At 29.7% G+C, this 23579-nt stretch overlaps 2 protein-coding genes across 2 annotated transcripts; one reads left to right on the top strand and one right to left on the bottom strand.

Moving 5' to 3' along the window:
* Positions 1–15893: 15893 nt before the first annotated feature.
* Positions 15894–18345, bottom strand: LOC101245482 (protein TORNADO 2). The gene is made up of 2 exons (XM_004245853.5): positions 17315–18345; positions 15894–16352 (listed from the first exon to the last, which is right to left on the bottom strand). The coding sequence occupies exons 1-2, from the start codon at positions 17810–17812 to the stop codon at positions 16035–16037; spliced, it is 816 nt and encodes a 271-aa protein (XP_004245901.1). The 5' UTR covers positions 17813–18345; the 3' UTR covers positions 15894–16034.
* A 1030-nt stretch (positions 18346–19375) lies between these two features.
* Positions 19376–22709, top strand: LOC101245785 (28 kDa ribonucleoprotein, chloroplastic). The gene is made up of 4 exons (XM_004245854.5): positions 19376–20030; positions 20126–20224; positions 21195–21488; positions 22300–22709. Exons 1-4 carry the CDS (start codon positions 19671–19673, stop codon positions 22402–22404), a joined length of 858 nt encoding a protein of 285 aa, XP_004245902.1. The 5' UTR covers positions 19376–19670; the 3' UTR covers positions 22405–22709.
* Positions 22710–23579: the final 870 nt, after the last annotated feature.

The following is a 23579-nucleotide window of genomic DNA, read 5'->3' as shown; positions in this document are numbered from 1 at the left end:
GGGTTTCACTACTAGCAAATTCTTTTTCCACTTTTTAAGAAGCTTTAGCACTTAGATACTCTTCATGAAAATTCTGGTTCCGTCATTATATATATATATATATATATGTGTGTGTGTGTGTGTGTGTGTGATAAAAAAGAAAATTCTTAATTAATAGAAAGATAGTTAATTATTTGAAGGGAAAAAGGACCAAGATTCTTTCAAACTATCGTAAAATAATTCAGATATCTTCTATTATACTTTTGGGATATTGATGTCCTTGCCTATGGCAGAGCCACCTTACAATGAGGGGGTTCATCTAAACCTCTCAGCGAAAAATTATATTATTTATACATGATTTAAATAATTTTTTAGGTATATATAATAGATGTCGAACCACCTTCAACTACTTCATGTGTCTATTTTTTTTTTATTTTGACTCTCTTATTCAAATTTTGGCTCCGCCACTGACCCTTATCATCTAAGAACTAGACCATATATACCATTTACACAAACGGACATACACGTGTCACAATCTTATTCACATACCGATATTTATTAAATATCATATCAACAAATAAGTTTACGTCATATATCTATATTTAGTCTTCTATTAGAATAAACTCTACAAAGCATATATACTATAATTTTTGGACTAAAAATGTCAACATCCAAAAAAATATAACATAGATATTTACATACTATTTATGATAATTTGAGAATATATTCATTCTTATTTTCTTATTTAAAAGTATAAATAGAATTATACATATGATATGAATGTATCAACTTATTTTTGTTATTTTGAAATAAGTGGTTTTATATAAATTATTAGTATTATAATTAGTCTCATGTAGACATTCTATATAAAAGTTAAAATCATGGGATAGGAGTACAATGACTTCTGTTTAAATCGGAAAAAGAAAAGTCATAAATTCTTTTCAAATGCCAATTTGATACACAAGATTTTTAGAAAAAAGATGGAGAAACTTCAATGTAAATATTTTTATTTTTGATTTCTTTTTGGATAAGAAAGTTCAAAGAATTAAAGGTGAAGAAAAGAAAGTGTAGATAGGAGATGTGTCGATCCATGAAGGAACATGTAGATGATTCTTTTGCATCTTTCGTTAGGGGGGCCTATGATGAGGGACTTTTGACACGTTGTCTATTACAACAAACGTCAATGAATTTAGCGTAACCTCATAAAATAAAATTAAAAGAAAATAAAATACAATCATACATAAAGAATTGATCGTTATTTTATTAAAATCGTAAATTTAAGAATAATACATTCACAAGTAAAATAAATGAAATAACGTAAATAAAGTTGCATTCTAAAGAAAAGTAATTTACAATACGTTGTCTATAAAAAATAATTTTTATGTTTATATTAACTTTACATAGTGTCATTAACGGCTTTTTTTTTTGGAAAAAATTAACGAGATCTAACTACATTTCAAAATATAGTACTTAATATCAATCAGTGCACATACAATATTTCTCATGCTAACTTATATAAATTGGGAGCAATTTTATTTGATTGAAATTATTATGTATAAATGCGTGGTATATATTATAAGAGTCAACGTTGAGGAGCTTAGAGTTTGTTGGTTAGTTATTCGATTTAATGTCTTTCTCCTCAACTTCCTCTATTCATATTTTTGCATTTTATTCGTTTTAATATAATCATAAATTTGGTTAATTGTCAAAAGCTTATTTGTATTGTATTAACAACTTAAATATATTACACATGTCACATAAATGGTAATAAAAAGGCTAATATATATTATTTAAAAGTTGCGTTCATAAAATTATAAATTGCAACTTAAATATTTAAAATATATTAAAATGTTGATTAATTTTAAAATTTCACGTAAACTACGTAAATTAATATATCTAACAACTCAAATATTTGAACAAATATATTAAAAAGACCGATTAACTTACTAAATATCACATGCATACTATTTGAAAAGTAACCCAAAAAAATATTTAATAATTTCATTAAATTTTTTAATTTTATTTAGATCACATAAATTAAAACAAAAAAATAATATATTTTGAACCGGACTTGCACGAATTTTTGCATCTAGTAGGTATATATGCGTAGTAAAATTTGGTGTGTTTATAGCCAATTATGTGTAGCCCGTTATAATTAGGTATTTTAGACACACAAACACATGAATAAATTTGATAAAGAATTGCATAATATTACTATACCGTGTACTTTTTTTTGAGATATCATCATAAAAATTGATTTGTGAGTAGATAGAGTTAGTTTAAATAATTTTTCCTAAAAGAATCATGAAATATCATGTTTGCCACGACCCAAATCGAGCCGCGACTGGCACCCACACTTACCCTCCTATGTGAGCGAACCAACCAATCTAAACCTTAACCATTTCAATATAATATCAACAGAAAGTAATGCGGAAGACTTAAACTCATTAATAAAAACCAATTAAATAACTTCTAAAAACTCAACAATTATTATTATCCCCAAAATCTGGAAGTCATCATCACAAGAACATCTACTTCAAATTACTAAGTCTAAGAGTATCTAAGAAGCTAAAATACATAAACAGCTAGTCCATGCCGGAACTTCAAGGTATCAAGACATGAAGATGAGGATCCAGTCCAAGCTAGAAGCATTAGCTCACCCTGATATCCGGAGTAATGAAGACTGGCTAGAGTTGCGGTTGAGTTGAAGACGACGGTACGTTTGCTGCACTCCACAATTTACAAAGAAAACAAATACAAGTAGGGGTAAGTACAAACACAATTTGAGTAGGTATCATCGGCCAACTCAAAATAGAAAATAGTATATATCAGATAACATCATAAAATCAACTAATATCCTTAGCATGCAGCATTTACAATTACCATAACCCTTGGTTACAACACCAAGCACATCAATGAGGACTCACGCCTCCTCATCATACTCATTTGGGAATTAGGTTCATTAGATTGAGTATATTAACATCTTTCAAGATTCATTATCTTTATTCCTCTCGTGTCGGTACGTGACACTCCGCTCCTCATATACTATCCTGGTGTCGGAACGTGACACTCCGATCCTCATTCTATCCTGGTGTCGGAACGTGACACTCGATCCATATTCTATCCTGGTACCGGAACGTGGCACTCCGATCCTCATTCTATCCTGGTGTCGGAACGTGACACCCGATCCATATTCTATCCTGGTACCGGAACGTGGCACCCGATCCATATACTATCCTGGTGTCGGAACGTGACACTCCGATTCTCATATACTATCCTGGTACCGAAACGTGGCACCCGATCCCCTAATCTCACTACTTTCGTTCATCAAGCCTTCTTTTATACTAAGGCATCATCATTAACAAAGTAGATTAGGGTTTCTCAAGATTTAGGATTCAATAGCTTCATCATGCTTATTTTATCACAATTACATAATCACATTCATGCAAGCATACAATTAAGCATATAGAAGGGTTTACAATACTACCCATACATATCATTCGCTATTAAGAGTTTACTACGAATAGTATAAAACCATAACCTACCTCCACCGAAGATTAGTGATCAAGCAAGCAAATTTCCCAAAGCTTTGTGTTTTCTCTTCGTTTCCCTCTTGTCTCGATCGATCCTCTCTCTCTCTCTCTTCTTGTTCTTTCGATTTTTCTTATTCAAACCCTCTTTCTTTTACCCTAATTAGCATATAATTAAGAATAAAAGATGGCAATAATAACCCACTAATTAACTTAAGGTTACCTCTTATAACCCCCCAGTAATTGAGTTATTTAATAATAAACCACTAACTTTATAATTATAAGCCGGAATAGTCCAAAAGCGCCCCTTAAAATAATTAAAGAAATCCAACCCCGCCTGGGATTACGCAGCCTGTGACGGGCCGTCGTGCCTGCAACGGTCCGTCCTGCTGCTCCATCACAGAGTTCAGAAACTCCATTCCATTAAAGGGTCTAAGACGGTCCGTCGTGCCCACGACGGTCCGTCCTGCCATTCCGTTACGAAGTTCAGAGAGTCGATTTCAGTACCCAAATTTCAGAATTCTAAGTGTTTTGGAACGAGACCCCCACGATGATCCGTCGTGCCTATGATGGTTCGTCGTGGGTTCCGTCGTCTCAACCTGTTTTTCCAGAAATAAAATCTGCTGCTCAAAACGACTAAACAGGTCGTTACATATGTATATTTGTTTCATCTCATATAAGTTTCTTGTTTAATGATCTATATTCAAGTTTGACATATTATTAACAATTAACTTATTTAATTTAATGTAAATAACAAATGTCGATAAAACCTTACATTTTGTATCTACTAGTATATGTTACCTTTAATATATAGTTTGATGAATGAGGAGTCAAATTAAGTGATGTTTGTTTTGCCAATTGTCAGTCTATTAAGCGGCCAATGTGACAGCACATATATGAATGGTCCTAATTCCTTTTTTTGTACATTTTTGTAGAATATTCTACGTACAAGTTAGAACCGAGTTATTTTTTTTTTTTTAAAAAAAATACATTTTCGTGTTTGTGAAAAGGAATACCACAAAAGTGAATTAAGTTACTAATTTTTTACCTTCTATTACAATTCGTACGACATATACTTTATTTACTTATTTATTCTATCTGAAAAAAGAAGCAAATTCATTTTTAAAACAATGTAATAACAATAATAATAATATAATAATTTGTAATACATTAATATAGATTAATAAGCAAAAAATGATGTTAAATTTTTCTGTCACATATTCTATTTATAAGATCTACACGAGTGTAGTTGCATGGATAGTGTATGGTTGGCCAAGTGTCCTGACCTTTGAAGTCTGATGCAGACACTTTAAATCTATGTATATGACTGGACTATATGCAAAAAAAATAAAATTAATATTGGTATTTAAAGTTTATTACGTGTATTATATTAATAATTATCGTAAGTATTTTATTTGCCCTAACCCAACCTAGAACTCAACCCGAGCCCAACTTGAGACACATGAACCGTAACCCAACCTCGACATGAGACCCTCCTTCCTCCCCCCACCCCCAAAAAAAAAAAGAAGAAGATTCAATATTGGTGGATGTCGAGGTCAGTCCTTGAGATTAGGTCTTCTTATGCATCTTGGATTAGCTTTGTGTCTCGGTGTCTAAATCAACGATCAGAATTGAATCTCAAGTTATAATCAAATTTAAAATAATAAATATTTTTTTTATGATCCACGATCTCAAACCGCTTATTTTTAAAAAGTAATGTTTTCCACACACCTAAGTGCATGCATATATAACCATTTAGCTAGAGTAGTCATCAATGTGACAAGGACCAAATGTACCGATATAGTATGTATTTGGTACGTAATACTAATAATTATATTCAGTAGGGAAGGTCGGCAAACCCTCTCTGAATTTAATGCTCTTTTTGGTTGGCTTCTATTCTTTCACTTTTTTGCAACTCAAATATTTGGTTTCTTTTCACTCAACACATGCCCACCTTACTATTTTTTTTCTGTTTAACATTTGCTACCTAAATTACCAAATCGATCAAAACCTACGATATCAAATAGATAAATAAATCGAAATTGAAAATTCATAAAATTCTAATATTAACTTTGCTATTAAAAAGGTACGGCATTTATAATTAAATGTTGTGATCGACATGGAATTTATGCCCTGTATAATTCACTGCGATGCTTTATGAAAGGACCACTTGCTATAAATAATGAAATTTTTCTCTATTTTAAATAAACCACGTGCACAAAAGCCATGGAATATTGATTGAGATTTTGGGGATCTCTAAATGGGGTTGGCCATTTAAGTTATTAGGGATTTCCAGAAGGTTGGCCACGTGCACAAAACTATGAATTTAAAAAGAATTACCCTCAAAAACACAAGTGGAAAAATCGGGAAAAAAAAATTCTCATGACTGCTTACAAATTGAATCGATAGAAATAATCTATCTCGAATATATTATGTGTAACAACTCATATTGCTTCGAATTATGTCAGGTTGGAAGAAATTTAACTATACAGTTAAAATTTGATTAGTGTTTTCCTAGTCAAATTGAGCTTGATAATTTATTTGGAAAATTAAAATTATCCCACCTAAATTAGTACAGTTAAAATTTATAGAAAATAAAAAAGATAAAACTTTTTAATTTTTTGTAGCTTGTGGTGGCCACGTAAGAATACACAACAAATTGGAGTGGGGAATAAGTGTGGATCATACTTCCCCATCTTCTACTTTGTGTTGCATTTGATTTGCCAACTTTCAATGCCCATTCCTTTACCTTTTTTATTTATGGGTTCAAAAATATAAATAAATTATTATTATTATTCATATAATTATGTATTCAACTAAAGAACATAATCCTTATCATTTCAGCACTTCAAGGTGAGGTCAATTACATAATGAAATGGGTGAAAATTATAGGAGGTCATCCATGAAAAGATTTCTAAAGTTTTTATTCGATATTTGATAAGTGAAAAAATTTATACAAAAAATAATGTAATCTAGGAAAACATTATGAGAAGGGAGAGGAGAGTATGGGTGACGAGGTGAGTTGTAAAGAGATATGGGTTAGGGAGATCGGAGTAGAAATAAAATGATTTTTGAAATGTTTATATGTAATTTCTTTATATCTGTCTATATAAATTTTTCGAGTATCTATGTTACAAAAAAGTATCATACAGATAAGTTAGAAATAAGTAAAAGCTAATTCAAACAACTATTTTTTAAAAAGAAAAAACAGTGTACTTGGATTCTATCCCCTATTTTCCCTTTCTCTATCATTTAAAATACTACTCAAATTTGGCCCTCTAAAAAAAATCATATAACATAAAGTCAAGTTGCCTAAGCCATGATGTCAGGTAAGTTTACTAACCACTATTATATGATCATGCAAAAATTTATAAAAGCAGCAAAAAGGGGCAATTTTCATGACTACTCCCCACAATTGCTGATTCATTATCTCCCCTTTGTGGACCCTTATACAATATTATACATATACTATATAATATAAATGTGATTAAGGTAAATAGAATAGTCTTCTACTAACCCACCTACATTATACCTGCTTTTTTTATTTGTATATTAGTTAGATATATAAGAATTAGTTCATTCAATATCAACTAATCTATTGTCCTTAAACATCACTATTCTCTAGTTGACCAAACTGTTTTTTTTGTTATTCTAAACTATATGAAGAAAAAGTATTTAATAGGGAGTTGAATTTATGCATATTGTATGACAGTATACTCTATTCGCTAACAGATAAGGTCAGATCATTTGATTTGAGTGTATAAAAATAATACTTAAAAAAATGTATTACTAATATTATTGAGATTTATGTTTTATTTACTCCTTGATATGGTGTATTAAGGGTAGTTCCATTTTTAACTAAACTTACTCATGTATTAATAAGAAGAAATAATATAAATAGTCGCACATCAAATTGCTTAAACTAAAAAATAACCATAAGATATACAATATATGTATAACTAATGTATACCAATTATAAAAAGTAAACCGTGAATATAACGGATAATTAATGTAAATATCCGGTATTAGTAACCCTTGTATTGATTATATTATGGTATGGTTTGATATGTCTTAGTTACGTAAGTATATAATAGACTGAGTATGATTTATAATCAATACATAAGCTAAATATTCAACCAATAAAAATAAATATTATCATGACTAATAAATGAATTATTCGTTCTAATACATCCTGCCAAACTAGGTATAGTGTATTAATATATTCAAAAATTGTTTGTCAAAGTGGTTTGTATAAGATAATTAGGTTCCTCAGATTGAACAATGATTAGACATATTCTGTCATGACTAGTGATTCATCAACAAAGTAAAGTGGATCATAACATTTATCTGTTAAAGAAAAGCCAAAATTAATTAGAAGTAACACCCTTTGTATCACATCCAATAATTCACACTATATATATCATGATATTTGTTTAAAAAGCACCTAGAAAAATGGGAAAAAGAACCAAACTTTATAATCTTACCGTGCTGATTTTAGAAACCATATTTGCAAGTCCTATTCTTCTTAAAGTAAAAACATAATTGCTACTATTCTTGATCAAAGTCCACATACATTGCTACTTTCATGAAGTGGAAAAAATGTTGTCCACCCTTTTTTTCCCAAATATGAATTGATGGACCACTTCCCTATGGATGGTAGCTAGGTTCTAAGATAGAAATTTCACATATAAAGGTGGTACATATAGTATATACTACATTTACTTGTTACTTAAGTTGTCTTATGTTCATGTATATTGCATAATACTTTTTTCGGATGTAATTTATGTGACATAGTATAAATCGGCATGAAAGTTAAGGATGAAGGTCTGGAAGACTTGTGGTCTAAATTATGTTATAATGTTTAATCGTGTGACAAAAACTTTTTGTACTTGTGATTTTTTAGACATGTAAAAAATATTTATGTGATTATAAAAACTTTACATTAACAGTAACTTAAAGTATGAAGTTAGTTGTTATCAAATTTAGAAATATAACACTCTTATCATAACATACGAAAAGGGAAAGTGTAGCATTTCTTCTTTACTTTTAAGTGATATGGGATGACAAAAGATGTCTTAATGTCGCTGTCCCACCAACAAACATAGCTTAATAGTCAAGTCGCAACTGAAGTGTATAAGTGATATGAGATGACAAAAGGTATACAAAGTTCTTAATGTCACCGTCTCACCAATATAACTTAATAGTCGTAACTGAAGTATTTTTCTTTATCGATTGTCATTTCGTACTAGGTGTCCGATATTTCAAATATAATGTCATACTTGATAGGCCCATTCAATTGGGCCTAGCCCAAGAAAGTAGGGCCCACAATTGATGATAAGCCCAAGAAAACAGATGAGAGTTGGATATGAAAATGGACAAAAGGGTAGAACTTGGTAGTAGTAGACAAGTAGATTGTTGGAAAATGGCAAAGCAATAAATTAGGGGTGGGATCATATTGCTTTCAATAAAACGTAATCCAGTAAATAAACAAGTTGCTAGGACCCACCCACCCTTCTCTTTTTTTATGAGAATTAAAAAGCAAATTTGTCTTCATGTATTATAATTATAAATCAATTTTGTACAAGAGTTGTCTAAATGCATTTCACTACATTATTTATTGATTGTGCTTTGTTATCACTTTTTTTTTTTTTGTATTGACACTGATCTTACACATAATCAACTTAATTTCAAGACAAGTGAACTCTTCTTCTCCACTAGAAGTCACTTTATACAAAAATGATGAAAAAAAAAAGTAAAAAGAATATCCAAATTTATATGCAACTCATTTGTCTTTCAAAAGACAATATATAGGTATATTAAACTCTCTAACTCAACATAGAGTACTAGTTAATGCCTACCTATATCTACCCATAATAAGTTGAATGTTCAATTCAACCTACTATTTCATCATGTAACATAACATAATGCCTGTATAAAAGATTATATTTCGTTTTAATTCATTTGTCTTTGTTTAAAGAAGAAAGTAAAACATATCAAAATTATACTATTATTAATTATATTTTATGGTCTTAAAAACGTCAGATAGAAAATTGAAATAAAAGAACTGTTAAAAGTGGAACATGATATTTTTTAAAAACAAATTAAAAATGAAATAAGAAATACTAATAAAAACATAAGAAGTAATCTTATTTGAGCCTATAATTTCAAAAGACAAAATAATAAAGTTTGAATCATGAATCCTTCCTTGATAACAAAAATTATAGTAGAACATGCGTTTTGAACTGTGATTTTCTAAAATTTTCTCGGCAAAAAAATTACTTCTATATATAAAATTAAAAATTACTTTTGTTGATATGTATATAATAGATGTATCATTTTAATTTTAGTTCGATTATTGCTTGTTGTAGTGACTCTTCAAAAATAAAAATATTGCACTATACACAACATTGGAAAAGTCTGAATGTGAACGAGACAGTTACTTACCAAATGCCAATATTAATACGATACCATATACTATATACTTTGACTTTTCATTAAAAAATAAAATAAAATAAAATAATGGAAGGAACGTAACGTTTTGACGAATTATGAGCAGAATAATATTTAGATTTTTGTTTAGATATTTCATATTGAGAAGTCAATTTCTTCTAAAAGTCACATCCTTTGAATAGGCCTCACTATTATCTGGTTCTAATTATTATTATTATTATTATTATTATTATTATTATTATTTTACATTATATAGTTCAAAAGCATGCAACTTACAGATTCTGGGTCATAGTGTTGTACTTATTAATATCTCTTTGTTGAGTTACAGCTGCGATAACAATTTTTTAGTGTCACGTGTCGGAGAATTTTACAATAACTCGGTTGATTATAACTCGGTTGATTAGTTATTTGAATTTTTAATTGATTGGTATGAATATAATTCCAACTTCATAATCCCTCCCTCTGCCTCCAATTTGCATTTAAATGTTTTTGAATTTTAAAGTTGAATTAAAAAATTCTTTCACATTGTATATATTTCTTATTTTAAGATATATTCACACTTATGATCAGTATTAAGTTCACGTGTGAACGTAGAATCTACTTACACATGAAGAAATATATCAAACTATATTCTCATAATGCCCCAAAAAAATTGTGAATTATAATTGCCTTGCTCAACCTGTTTATGGTAAGAAAAGGGGTTTGTTGTTCGGGTCGAAGTTATGATAGGATATGATACTTATTTAATGAATTTAGTTAAGAAAAAAAAATTATGTTATTAGTATTAATTATACAATTTTTGATATAATAATAAGTGATTGACGCATTTTTTTCGTGGATGTCAAATTCTTCCACACCATTGGAGAACTTGAATGTTTTTCATTAATTTTTTTTTTCAATTTTAAAGATTCAATGCTTTTAAATTGAGATACTAAAAGGTGATGTGAAGTTTGGGTAATACAAAGTCAACAAAAGAGCTTTCAAAGTGTTTTTTGAGTATAGGACTCTCCAACTATTTGTAGCATTATCTTCAAATTCTCTCAACTCCTAACCATTTTAATAATTAAAAAATAATAATGAAATCGAAATGTTGACCTACTTCTCTTTATCACATCGTTATTCTATATTTTTATTATTAACAAAAAAAACTAGCATTGCAAAATAGAAAATTCATCGCTATGGAATTTAGGAGGTAACAAGAAAGTTGATTTTATTGAATTTCATAGTCATAGTAGGATTATATAACTTTATTATTTATAGGTACACGTAAATTCAATAGTTCTTTCCTTATAAAAGCTAAATAAATCTAGCTCTCCGAAGAGCTAGAACAAGTGAGAGGGCTATTAATTCGATTTTTTAACTAGTTGATACGTTCAAATAATAAAAAATAGTTATCTATTAAATTCTATTTAGATGTTGTTGAATGCATAGAATTAAATAGAATCTAATTATGTCGTAATAACTTGAATTCAAAAATGAAATAAAAAAGATACAAATCAGAAAACAAATATCACTAAACATTGTATATTTGTGTCACTAATATTAATTGTAAACTCAATTATTATTATTATAAATTAACTTAAAATTGTTTTAAAATTTGTAAATGGAAGGTGTTCACCCCCTGATCATCCTTCTCTTATCATTTGATTTCATTTATGTTTAAACTAGTACAACATTTAATAATGCACATAAAATTGAACCTCCCAAAATCTTGGGAATTTTATGTAGCAATTAATCTTCTTCTCTTACCAAGTCAAAGGCCTAAAGTCAAGTCTTTATATTTGAATCTACCATGTGTGTAAGTCAACACAATTAAAAAGGGTAAGTTACTAGTCAAGAAATCCCCCCATCCCTTCCCACCCCACCATCATTTTTAAAGTCAACTCTTATTTAAGGTTAGTTATATACGTTTATTTTTACTTATCATATCTAATTGGATTTAACATATTTATTAAGTAATGATTATAATAATTATTTTAACACATTATATAGTTGTGACGAAATTAAGATTTTTAATAAAGATCTAAAATTTAAAAAACTAGACACACAAACTAGCTTTTATGTATACATAGAAATTACTTTAACCATATATAATTAGTATAATTTTTCGTCCAAGAGGATTTAAATGACCCCCTAACCATGGTTGCCTACTTGACACTAACCCAAGTAGTAACTACTCTTAGGTTATAAAATGATTTAAGGAATAAGTAATTAATATCAAGGGTAAAATATTTAAAATATATCTATATCTTCCTGATATGTTAAAATTGATAAAATAAAAATAAAAATATATTTTTAAAATAATGATCAAATAAAAATAAACGGAGTAATATAATCACATTATGATACACAAATACTCTCTCCTCTAATCCTAAATAAATACTTTTCATATATACTTTGTGTTTTTTCCACTTTGAATTATTCCAAAGACAGGATTTAGGCTACAATGGAAAAAAATGTCAAGCTAGTCTAATACGTAGAAACAGTGAAAACCATACTATATTATTAGTTGATTGAATGTATGAAGGTTGGAATATATTTTGGAAGAAAAATTCTAGAATTGAACTAGGAAAGAAAACATTTTTAAAAGAAAAAAGAACAAAAAAACTTGTGTTTATATTTGTATTGAGCTTCAATTATATATGAATTCACGTCAGAAAATATCACATAGAAGTATAAAGATGACTTCATACTAATGCCTAAATAACACCTCAAATTAAGAGAGAAATACTTATCAGTATACTACAAGATGACATCGATCAGTCATACCGGAATTTTTAACCAGTATATGTTTATTATGCACTATTTTGATCAATATATAAGCGGTTATTTAAGGACATGTTTGGATTGATTTTTGACTTTTGGCTTATGACTTATGTCTTTTGACTTATTTTTATTTTAAAATAAGTGCTTATAAACACTTTTTAATTTTACCCAAATACTTCAAAACTGTTTAAAAGTTATTTTGGCTCAAAAACACATAAAATAAGTCAATCCAAACGGGCACTAAGTTAATTCTTCCGACAAGAAAAAGAAAAGGAAAGTCTCTAACCAAACGGGCAAGGCCCAAACAGATTGGTTTAGACTTTAGATGGGCCAATTTGGGCTTGATTAATTCATAGCGTGACGTTTCTTCCATGGACATTATCAAATTATGGGAAGTATTTATTCAAATCAATAATTTTATTCTTGAACTAATAGTACACATAATCGGGCTCTACTTTATACTTGATGGATAACAACCATCTACAATTTAAAAGGAAAATTACAAATATTTCTATCATATTTATTTTGTTTTTTTATAGTTTAAAATAATAACATTTATCTTACTGTTTAATAGTTGCATACATTTCAAGTTAGATATACCTAAATGTATATTTTTTGTTGCCAGTTATACTGAAATAGAGAGAGAGGTGATCGAGATTTGTCTATGTATCCCAGATACGCAAGCGAGATGAGACGGAGGAGAGAAAGACTTGTCCATATAAATCCGATACATGTCAATTTAATTGAATACCGTGTATCTAAAATGAATTACACCTAATTTGGACCTATGTATCGAGAGATTCATACACACCAAAATTTGATAAAATTGATAATATAGTAAACTAACACACATCTAACTAGTGGTGTGATTTCAATAAATTACCTGTGTTTCATAGGCTTTTGGTCTTCTTAATCTGTCAACATGTCCAATGATAGTAAATTGTGTCATTTCCACCTTTACTCCTTATTTTGTGTTTGCTTTTAATTTATATCCCTTGTAATAAATTATTCTTTTGCAGAGAATTATTTTAATATTTTCGTATTATAGTATTCTATTGCTAAAGGGTTAGAAGTATAAATCAATTCATTCAAAAAGAAAAACATGTAGTTTTATATAATATATTATAGACATAAATAAATAAGCCTTTTGGATCTAAGTTGTCATATAGGTCAAACTTGAACAAACAAAAAATTGCCCCAAACACATTTATAATCTCTTTTTTTATAACTACCATATAAGTATGTATATACTGAAATTATAAGTAGGAGTGATTAGTTTTGAATTTAAAACTTGAGATCAGATGGTTATATTTGAACTTTAAATTACTGTTTTGGAATCTGGATTTCAAATTAGCCAACTTCTAAATACAACACCGTAAAAGTGGCTAACTTCTAAATACAATACCATAAAAGTGGCCAACTTCTTAATACAGTACCATAAAGTGGCCAACTTCTAATACAATACCATAAGTGGCTATTTATGTAAATTGACATTTGACTTAGAGGGTTAGTCAAATTAACTGATACAAAAAGTCGAGTCGTAGATTACATTATTAGCCCAATTTAACCCACTATTGAGTTATCAACAAATAAACTAAGAATGTCAAGAAGTTGCTTTAAATGGAGGTCATTTGCAATTTTTTGCTTCTCAATTGACATGTATCAAGTTTTTGCAAATAAAAAGTGAAAATAAATTTTTTGTTGATAGGGTTTTATTTTAGTGGTTAATCATGTAAGATATATTATAAAAGAATCAGATTGTTGAAGTTCTTGTTGAGATTTTCGATTCTTGGCTAGAGTTAGCTATGTCGGATTCTTGAAGTCTAAAGCAGCTAGAGTTAGGGGTCGTTTGGTGGAGTGTATAAAAATAATATAAAATAGAATATATTTACAACACCTGCATAGTATTGCTTGTATTAGTTGTGCATAGATTATTTCTTATGCATTGTTTGGTTTGATGTATTAAAAATAGAATGTATTGTATATATGAAAATAGTTATTTACAAAAATATCTTCCATTATTATGATATAAAAATGCTTTTGGGGGGTTATTTGTGTCTTTAAAATGCTAGCTAATGCACACATTATGTCACTAATACCTAGAAATATATGATATTAGTAATACACTACGAATACGCAATAGAGTATATAACTAACGCATAGCATGAAAAAAGTTATCAAACAAGATGCTATCGATAGACAAAGCTAATGCAAACATTATTTTTGTAAATAGATTCTATCAAGCGATCCCTTAGTGGTTTAGTGGACAATACAACTATTGTGAGTTTTTGCTAATAGTAAGCTCTATTTCGAGTGAAATGGAGTTGGGTTGAAAATTCTGTGAGACATGTCGTGATTCTCTTCTTTCTTGAGAAATGAGATTTTCACGTAAAAATTTACTCATTTTACTTCTACACTTATATACTATCGAGGGATCTGTTCCAGTGATTATCAGCGAACACATACATTTTGTCAAAATTATTAATTCTTTCCTCGTAATCCCCTCGCCATTTTCCTAGCTATGTATAGTAAAGAAATCACATGGCTCATAATGTTGCAAAATTTGCGGCCATTTGTAGTGCACTGAGAAGACTTACCATAACTTAAATCTTTTTAAAATAAGATGTGGAGCAACATCCTATAATTATTGAAGTTAAAAAGAAATGACCCACAAAAGATAAATTACTTCTTACTATGTCTTCTTTTTTATTGTATTTTTGAAGGCAAATAGTAAAAAAAGAATTAACTTTCGGCGCGTCCCGTAAATGATGTTAAACTGTTCTTCTTCGTAATTCGTGCTACCACTAAGGTCAAATTTTCCACACCAAATAGTCAAGACATCAATCCCAATGCCCTATTTGTTTCACACTCATATCCATATTGAAGCCTGACTATTTGTAATTCGTAAATCGTAAAATCTTGTTAATAAAAAACACTTTTTTCTAATAAATTTTTCACATTTAAAATTAAAATTTGAGACCTTTAATTAAGAGAGGAACAAATTAATCAATAGCATTGTTGTTGTTGGTTTGGAGGTGGTGGGGGGGTCAATTTTTTCAACATGAACAATCTTAAGGAATCCAAAGATTTGAAAGTGAATGGAATGATGTTTTTAAAAGTTAGATCAAATTAACAAAATCAATAAACAAATTATCTAGGGCAGAGGAATTTAGTGCGAGTTCAACTAAACTCACTATTTTCAATTCAAAATATGTATACTAACAGGAGAAAAAACAACATTCAAGTAGCATACATATAATATAATCACACCGATTCTAAACTTTGAATTCGGCTTAAATAAATTACATGTTAATTATCAGCATATCCTTGTTTGTACTTGCGGAATATTTCTTCAGTTTTGGCATTTCTAAAAGCACAACACCCAATCAAATAAACCCAAATTAATCCAACAAGAGTTATAAGCAAAATAATATCAGCCCTTCTCCATTCTTTCTTCAAATTAGCCAATAATCCAGCTTTGCAAGAATCACAAGAATAACAAAGTTGTGTTTGGTCATTGTTCCAATTTAAACAATCCATGTCTGCTGCATTATTTATTGGACTAATCCAATATGTTGGGTTCACAAATGTGTAACCACATTGTGTTGGTGGCTTACAACACCCTGACTGTAAAAATAAGTGTCGCTTTAGCTCATTTCACGCTTATTAAAAAAATACATGATATAATTAGCCACAACATATGGTTCATTAATATATACTCTAGAATATAATTGAAATTTTCAAAGCAATACTTATTTCGAAAAGAAAGGGGTAATTAATAACTAAAAAGAAGTTAATCCTAATCCTAGGCATATTATCACATGGAAAAGGAATAAGATTCTTGTGTCTTTTAATTAAAGCCTGTTTGCTTAATGTTATTTCTTTGTCTATGCTTTAGATATACTTGTTTTAACGTGGGAATCACTCTAGGTATAATCACAAGTTTTAAAAGAGGTTTTTCTCTGAGTAAAACATAAAGTTTTCCTTTAAAAAAACAATTGTTTTTCTAATAGAAACGAAACAAATTCTAATCTACTTTATAAATCCTCACTTTTCATGTTGCTCTATTAAATCATTCTTAACACACAAAAAAAATAATATATATATATATATATATATAATAATTTTATTAGCATTACAAAATTTCTACATATTTTATTTGCAACAAGATCATCCTTACGGAGAAACAATAATAGCAAATAAACAAATAAAACCTTCATAAGATATATTCTTGAAGAAATAATAAGTTTCTAAGCAAGCATTTGAACATCATTAATTTTTCATATATTAAAAATAAAATAAATCGAAGTTAAGTTGAAAAAAGATATTTAAAATTGAAATTATATTTAGACATCCACTTCAAGTTTTGTGACGAAATATTTACCTAATAACTTAAAAAGAGCTTCCAAAACTTGAAGATCTCAACTCCAAAGTTGAAGTAAAAATTGACTACAATGTATAACCAAATAGCTTTAAAAAAAATTTCTCATGTGCTACATTTCTCTATGAGTTTAAAAAAAATCATAAAACCATGAAATCATGCAAGTAAATTCAAAACATAAATACTAAAATTCAAAATAAAAACATACCTGCAAAGGACTTAAAGGTGCATTAAAAAAATCTTGAGCCATCTTATAACTTTGATTCAATTGAGCACACATTGATGTAGAGCTAAGACAAGTTCTAATTCTATCCCATTTGAATGAACTTTGAACTCTTCTTCTAAGCCAACCAGAATAATCTTCAAGATGATATTCCAAATATGTTCTACTTGGTTCCATATGACCAGAACCTCTAATAGTAACCATATAAATAAATACAACCAAACATGCTAGCAATATTATTAAAATAAGCATAGCAATAAGGTAGAAAATTAATAATGCTGGAATTCTCCAAAATCCACCAATAAAACCAGCAAGTGCTACAACTAAGATAAGAACTCCTAATATAATTACTGGCCATTGTAGAATTTTGACACAAGAATTGTCAGGTTCCATTGCTAGCCAAATTCCAGCACCAATCACTGGAATTGAAAGTAACATGGCTACAAAGTTAATACACCCTATCACATTATTACTTAGTGCCATTCTTGATTATTATTTTTTTTCTCTAAGGAATTCGAAAGATTGAGAGAGATGGAGAATGGAGATTGTGAGAAAAAGAGTTGTTGATATCTAGGGTGATTAGTCACTTTTTGTTCCTTACTTTAGATCCATGAAACTACTAAAGGAAAAATATATTATAAAGGGGATCGGATACCAACATAGGTTGTGGTGCATGACCGGTGAATTCTTTGATATTAACTAGAAATTTCACGTTCGAACCTCAGATATGAAAAAAGAACTCTGTTGAAAGTGTTATCCCGTAAAAATAGACGTTATAATATATGAAATTAGATATTAATCAGACTTTACCGTAAATATCTTATATTGAGATTTGAAATGTGTAATGAGGTTAGTGCAACTTTTTCAAAAGGGGAACAGGTTGTAAAGAAAACAAAAGTGAAGGGAAAGAAGAAATTCGTTGCTACATAGAGTAGAATCAAAACTCTATGTCCCACATCTTGTCATAGAGCTGTGTAGTGCATAGGGTTATGGTGTCTCAAATTTCTATATATTCCAAGTTTTGCATATACACTGAGATCCTTTAATAATGAGCCTTTTGGTTTCCTTTTTTTCATTTATTTTCGAAATGTGCATGCTAATTGCTATAATTTAACCTAAGTATTAGATTATTTACAATTTACAAATAAAATCATGTTGAATCATTATTCTAAAGTTACAAACCTAAGAGATGAAAAAAATATATTAAATTATAACATGCAAATCATGAAAGATCGATTATGACTTTATCAATAAATGTCTTATTGAATTATTTACAAATTATGTTGAAAATCGTCTATTCGTGTTGATTCCAAAAGTTATAATAGCTCATTCCAACACTTTTTTAAAAGCAAAATTCCCACATGATTCTCCTCATGTTTTCAATCCTTCTTCTTTTTCAAAATTATTCATTCTTAAAAATTTAATAAATCAATTTATCAAAGAGCTTTCTTATTCGATTGAGCATAGAGGTCTCTATATTCTCATTTCGTCTTATGAAAAAAGAAAAAGCAACAACAACAACAACAACGATGATTTTTTTCCCAATACAACAACAATTACTTGAGGTAGTTGAGACTTGAGATGAAGAAGTCGTGATATTGATACATTTTGATATATCTACATATACAAATAATATACATATATTTTCTATAAGGATAAATTGTGACCCATCGGGAAAGAAGAGAAACCCTAATTTCACAATAATCATAAGGTAATTTTTTTAAAAAAAAAAATCTAAATCCAGTATTTTCTTTAAAAAAAAAGAATTTACAATTATTATCAAGATATACAGATATATAATTAATTTATTTATAAAAATATATATAAAGGCACACCTCATTCATTGAATTAGCCTAAATACCAAACTTAATAAGTTTGTTATCGGCATAATTAACATACATGCCTTTTAACTTTTTAACTTAGACTTTTGCATGAATATGCTTAATCATTCACTTTAATTTATATAAATTTGAACAAGTAAACATAATTTAATATATACACATAAAATATCACTAAAATCATAAATTATTATATAAAATGTCATATAAAATAAATATATTTACTTATTAACTTTATATAAATTTAAGTTACTAAATACTTGGTGCATTCATATCCAAAATGGTAACACGAAAATATCAACTAAAATCAAATTTGATGACATGTATTATGACTTTGGTATCTCAATTATTATAGTGTGGCCAATAATGCTTCCAATCTAAAATATCCCAAAAATAAGTAATTTGAGTATTTGGTTTGAAGAGAAAGGGATGAAATGACTATTATACCCTTGCAATATCTTTTGTGACCTTCCCTTAGCTTCAAGCTTTGTGTAACACAAACAATGGCTGCAATTGAATTAGCAGCATCCTCAATTTTCTCATCTCCTCCTTCTTCCTCCTCTTATCTCAAATTCCCATTGTTTCCCAATTCAATTAAACTCCAAAATTACAATCATTCTCTTAATCTTTCTCTGAAATCCATTCTATATCCTCTTCCTCTTCCTTCAAGAAAACAATGCACCCAACTTCACTGCTCAGCAGTTGAAGTCACTGAACCTGTAACAGTACAAGAAGAGAAAACAGAGAAACCCCAGAAAAATAATCAAAGAAGAAAGCTTTTTGTTCTAAACTTACCATGGTCTTTGACTGTTGCTGATATCAAGAACATCTTTGCTGAATGTGGAATTGTTGATGATGTTGAGGTATTCTTTTTTTTTTTTGGAGTTTGTGTATGTTTATCTGGCTGTTGTTGAAAAAAAGGTGTTAACTTTTTACCTTTTGGGTGTTGAATTAGTAGATTATAAAGACCAAAGATGGAAAGAGTAGAGGATTTGCCTTTGTGACAATGTCTTCTGGGGAAGAAGCTCAAGCTGCAATTGACAAATTGGATTCTTATGTAAGTTTTTTTTGGTAATAAAACATGATTAGGTATTTGATATTATGCTAGAAAAAAATAATTGATGTTTGGTTGTAGTTAGCATAATTTTGTGTATTTCTCTGAGGTCAATGTAACAGTAAAATTCATGTGAGAATGGTTGTCTTTGTAGTGGAAGATATTGTTCAAAATTTTCAAGAATTAAGAAGAGAAAAGCAAAGATGTCTAGTAAGGACAATATAGAAACATGAGGCTCCTTGTGTTAAAATATTAAGAGATGGTTTCTGGTAAACATTGATAAATACTGAACAAAGCATGCTCAATAATGCAGGGGTTGATGGATTATGTACCTGTCTGATGTCGCTTAAGTTAAAGTACTTCATTGGTCTTTTAAGTAATTATAAAGATCTGCGCAATCTGATTTTTTTTTATGTGCAGCTTTGTGTAGTTCTATTCTTGCTTGGTTGGATGTATACTGCTTTTCATTTAAGTAGTAGAGAACATTTGCTATTACGTTCATCCTGAAAAAAAAGAAAAGAAAATACGCTTGCTATCAGATTCATTATGATAAACAAAAGAAGAAGAAGAAGAAGAAAATACTTGTTATCACACTTACAGGAATGCAAATGCAAAGATCAACTTTTTTTGGGTCATAACATGACATGGATCATTTGATTTGAAGATCAGAAGCTAATTCATAGAACAATGAATGGGTTACTTCTGTCTCTTGAGGATTGAAATATTTTTTATGTTAAAGATTACATGCATCATTGTTGCCAATGAGCTGGATGAAATCTTGCTTCTTAATCTAAGTACGTAAGCATGAAATTAGTGCTTAGATTTTCCTTTTGTTTGTCTTAAGGGATTACTCTTTTCATAATGCAACCTCTGGCTTTCCTTTAATATGTTTGTTTCTTTGCGTTATTGTTTTTGGTTTACTCTTTTCCTGTTTGTGTCTTCACCCTTCTTTGTCCATGTTTTGGTGGTACAGGAAGTATCAGGAAGAATCATCAGGGTAGAATTTGCGAAGCGATTTAAGAAACCTCCAGGAGCTCCTCCTCCTTCAACTCCTCCCCAAGGGGAAGCACGACATAAACTTTATGTTTCTAATCTTGCATGGAAAGTGAGGTCTACCCAACTAAGAGAATTCTTCTCAGCAAACAACAATCCAATTTCAGCTAGGGTTGTTTTTGACAATGCTTCAGGAAGAGCTGCTGGGTATGGTTTCGTAACCTTTGACACAAAAGAACAAGCAGAGGCTGCACTATCTGCTTTAGATGGAAAGGTATACCTAAACAAACTTCTTTCCCTTAGTTTGCCTTCTTTTTTTCCCAGTATGATCATTTTATCTTATTTAGCGTTTGCCATTGTACTATTCTGCTTCATGTTTTTGAGGATTATCTTTTCAACTTGTCAAAAATTTAAAATAAGCTACACAATCTCATTTTTATTGTTTGTATGTTAATCGAAATTTTTCAGAGACTTCGTTGAAACTGGGACTTGGTTTCAGAACCATATTGTACGCAGCATTGGTCACAGTGTAAATTTTGATAAGATATAGTCTAACACTTGCAAGAAATTTTGACAAGAAAATGCCTTGGGTTTTATCATTCGGATTCAAGATATAAAGTGAGCGCAGAGTATCTTTGAGGTGCATGGGATGGATAGTCTACTATTGGTTCTCTAAGTGATTTCAAGTAGTGTAGTTTCTTTATAAACATGTCACCAAATTGTGTTGCACTGCGAATGTCTATATAGGTCTTGAGTTTTGTTTGGATCATGCACAAACATGGTTATGTCTCAGATGCCTTAACCGGTAGTCTTGAAAATTTTAGAATTGCCAATGACTATAAATCTGGATTTTCCAGTGATTTTATCTGATGCTCCTTCAAAAATTCCCTTCCATTAGATGTGTAAATACTGGAACACAAGTATGATCATTGATCATAAGAAAAAATCATATTTGTGGGAAGTGATGCCGGTGTATATGAAGAGAGACTTATGGAAAAATATATATTTATTACCATTTTTGAAATCCTTGTACTGTAAATGTCAAGACTGTGATGTATGTTTTACATCTTAATTTAAAAATGCAGGAACTGATGGGCCGGCCAATTCGCTTGAAATTCAGTGAAAGGGATGCTGATGGATCTGAAAACAAGGAAGAAGCACCGACTCAGGAAAATCCTGAAGAGCCATAGATGACTCCGGTGATTATACTTCTATGGATCATCAAGGTCCTGTTTAAACCAGACTTCTCTTCTACTTGTGCAAATAGTTGCTGACTGTTACATGATAACCATATTTTTTGTAGACTCCAAATATATTTATTTGACGTGTTTGTTTGGTCATACTTTGGTGACCATTTATCTTGTTTCCCTGTTTATTGGTTCCTAAAGTGTCACTGATGTTTTTGTTTTATAATGTCAATCTTCATGAGAAAAATGTAAAGATGGGTATTATTAGTCAAGTTTTGCATTACATTATATGATTTTCACATACAAAATACACCCTTTATATGATTTTCACTTATATTTTCTGCATTCTTTTCTGTTTATTAAGAGGATCTTCACCAAAGTTTATATGATTCATGTTACAAATGACATGTTCACTATCGAACCAGGAAAATGAGTTAAAATTCAACTCTTAGGATAAACTGTGTTCAGGTTATGTTGGAGGTTTTCTGTGATCAATGATTGACCTGGAAAGGTAATAAGTGATGGATTCAAGAGAGTTGTTTTGGCTGGTCTTGGCAAAACTCTAACCTATCATCCTTCATTCTGTTATCTTACGATTGTGTTTATTACAATTATATAAGGGAGATATGTAGCAGCATCTGAAATGAGTTTAATGTCTTTGTCTCACTGATGACTTCTTGAAATTGAAGATTTGTACACTACTCTGTCGAAAAGTGTTAACCTCGTTTAGTTGTGTGTCCCATGCCTACCCACCCCAATCCCACACTCCCTTCCCTGTGAAAAAGACCTCTAGGGAAATACTTTTCCAGTTAATATATATTTTGACAAAGCTTTAGGGAGAAAGCAAAATATCACAAGGTTTACTGTTCTATTGATGATCATTCCAAAATATCTTTCCTTTGGTGTATATAGACAAGATACGAGAACAGGAATATTAAGTGTTCAATGTATCATCTTGTTTCTATCTTGGATGTCCTTGATATTTAGGAAATTACATTAGTCATTACATTTTCTGAAGCACGAATTTCTGTGGAAATCTGTCTTTGCTTAGGGAATCAAAGAGATTCTTCAAAGGCATTGGTTGAGTTTGTTAGACTAGTATTCTCTTCTTCTGCTGCAAAACTTTAATCGTACTTGGAAAGTAAAAAGGGAAATGAGAAACCAATGGAATATCGATT

The sequence above is a fragment of the Solanum lycopersicum genome, chromosome 8, assembly GCF_036512215.1.
Source record: "Solanum lycopersicum chromosome 8, SLM_r2.1".
Taxonomy (NCBI): domain Eukaryota; kingdom Viridiplantae; phylum Streptophyta; class Magnoliopsida; order Solanales; family Solanaceae; genus Solanum; species Solanum lycopersicum.
The sequence above is the reverse complement of the archived record's forward strand: the minus strand, read 5'-3'. Positions and strand labels throughout refer to the sequence as shown.

Bases quoted from the DNA above. Each gene is read 5' to 3' on its own strand.
- LOC101245482 (XM_004245853.5), bottom strand. From the start codon at position 17,812: ATGGCACTAAGTAATAATGTGATAGGGTGTATTAACTTTGTAGCCATG. The intron at 16,353-17,314 runs GTATGTTTTTAT...TTATTTTTACAG, and splicing joins CACCTTTAAGTCCTTTGCAG to TCAGGGTGTTGTAAGCCACC.
- LOC101245785 (XM_004245854.5), top strand. From the start codon at position 19,671: ATGGCTGCAATTGAATTAGCAGCATCCTCAATTTTCTCATCTCCTCCT. The intron at 20,031-20,125 runs GTATTCTTTTTT...TTGAATTAGTAG, and splicing joins GAATTGTTGATGATGTTGAG to ATTATAAAGACCAAAGATGG. The intron at 20,225-21,194 runs GTAAGTTTTTTT...TTGGTGGTACAG, and splicing joins TTGACAAATTGGATTCTTAT to GAAGTATCAGGAAGAATCAT.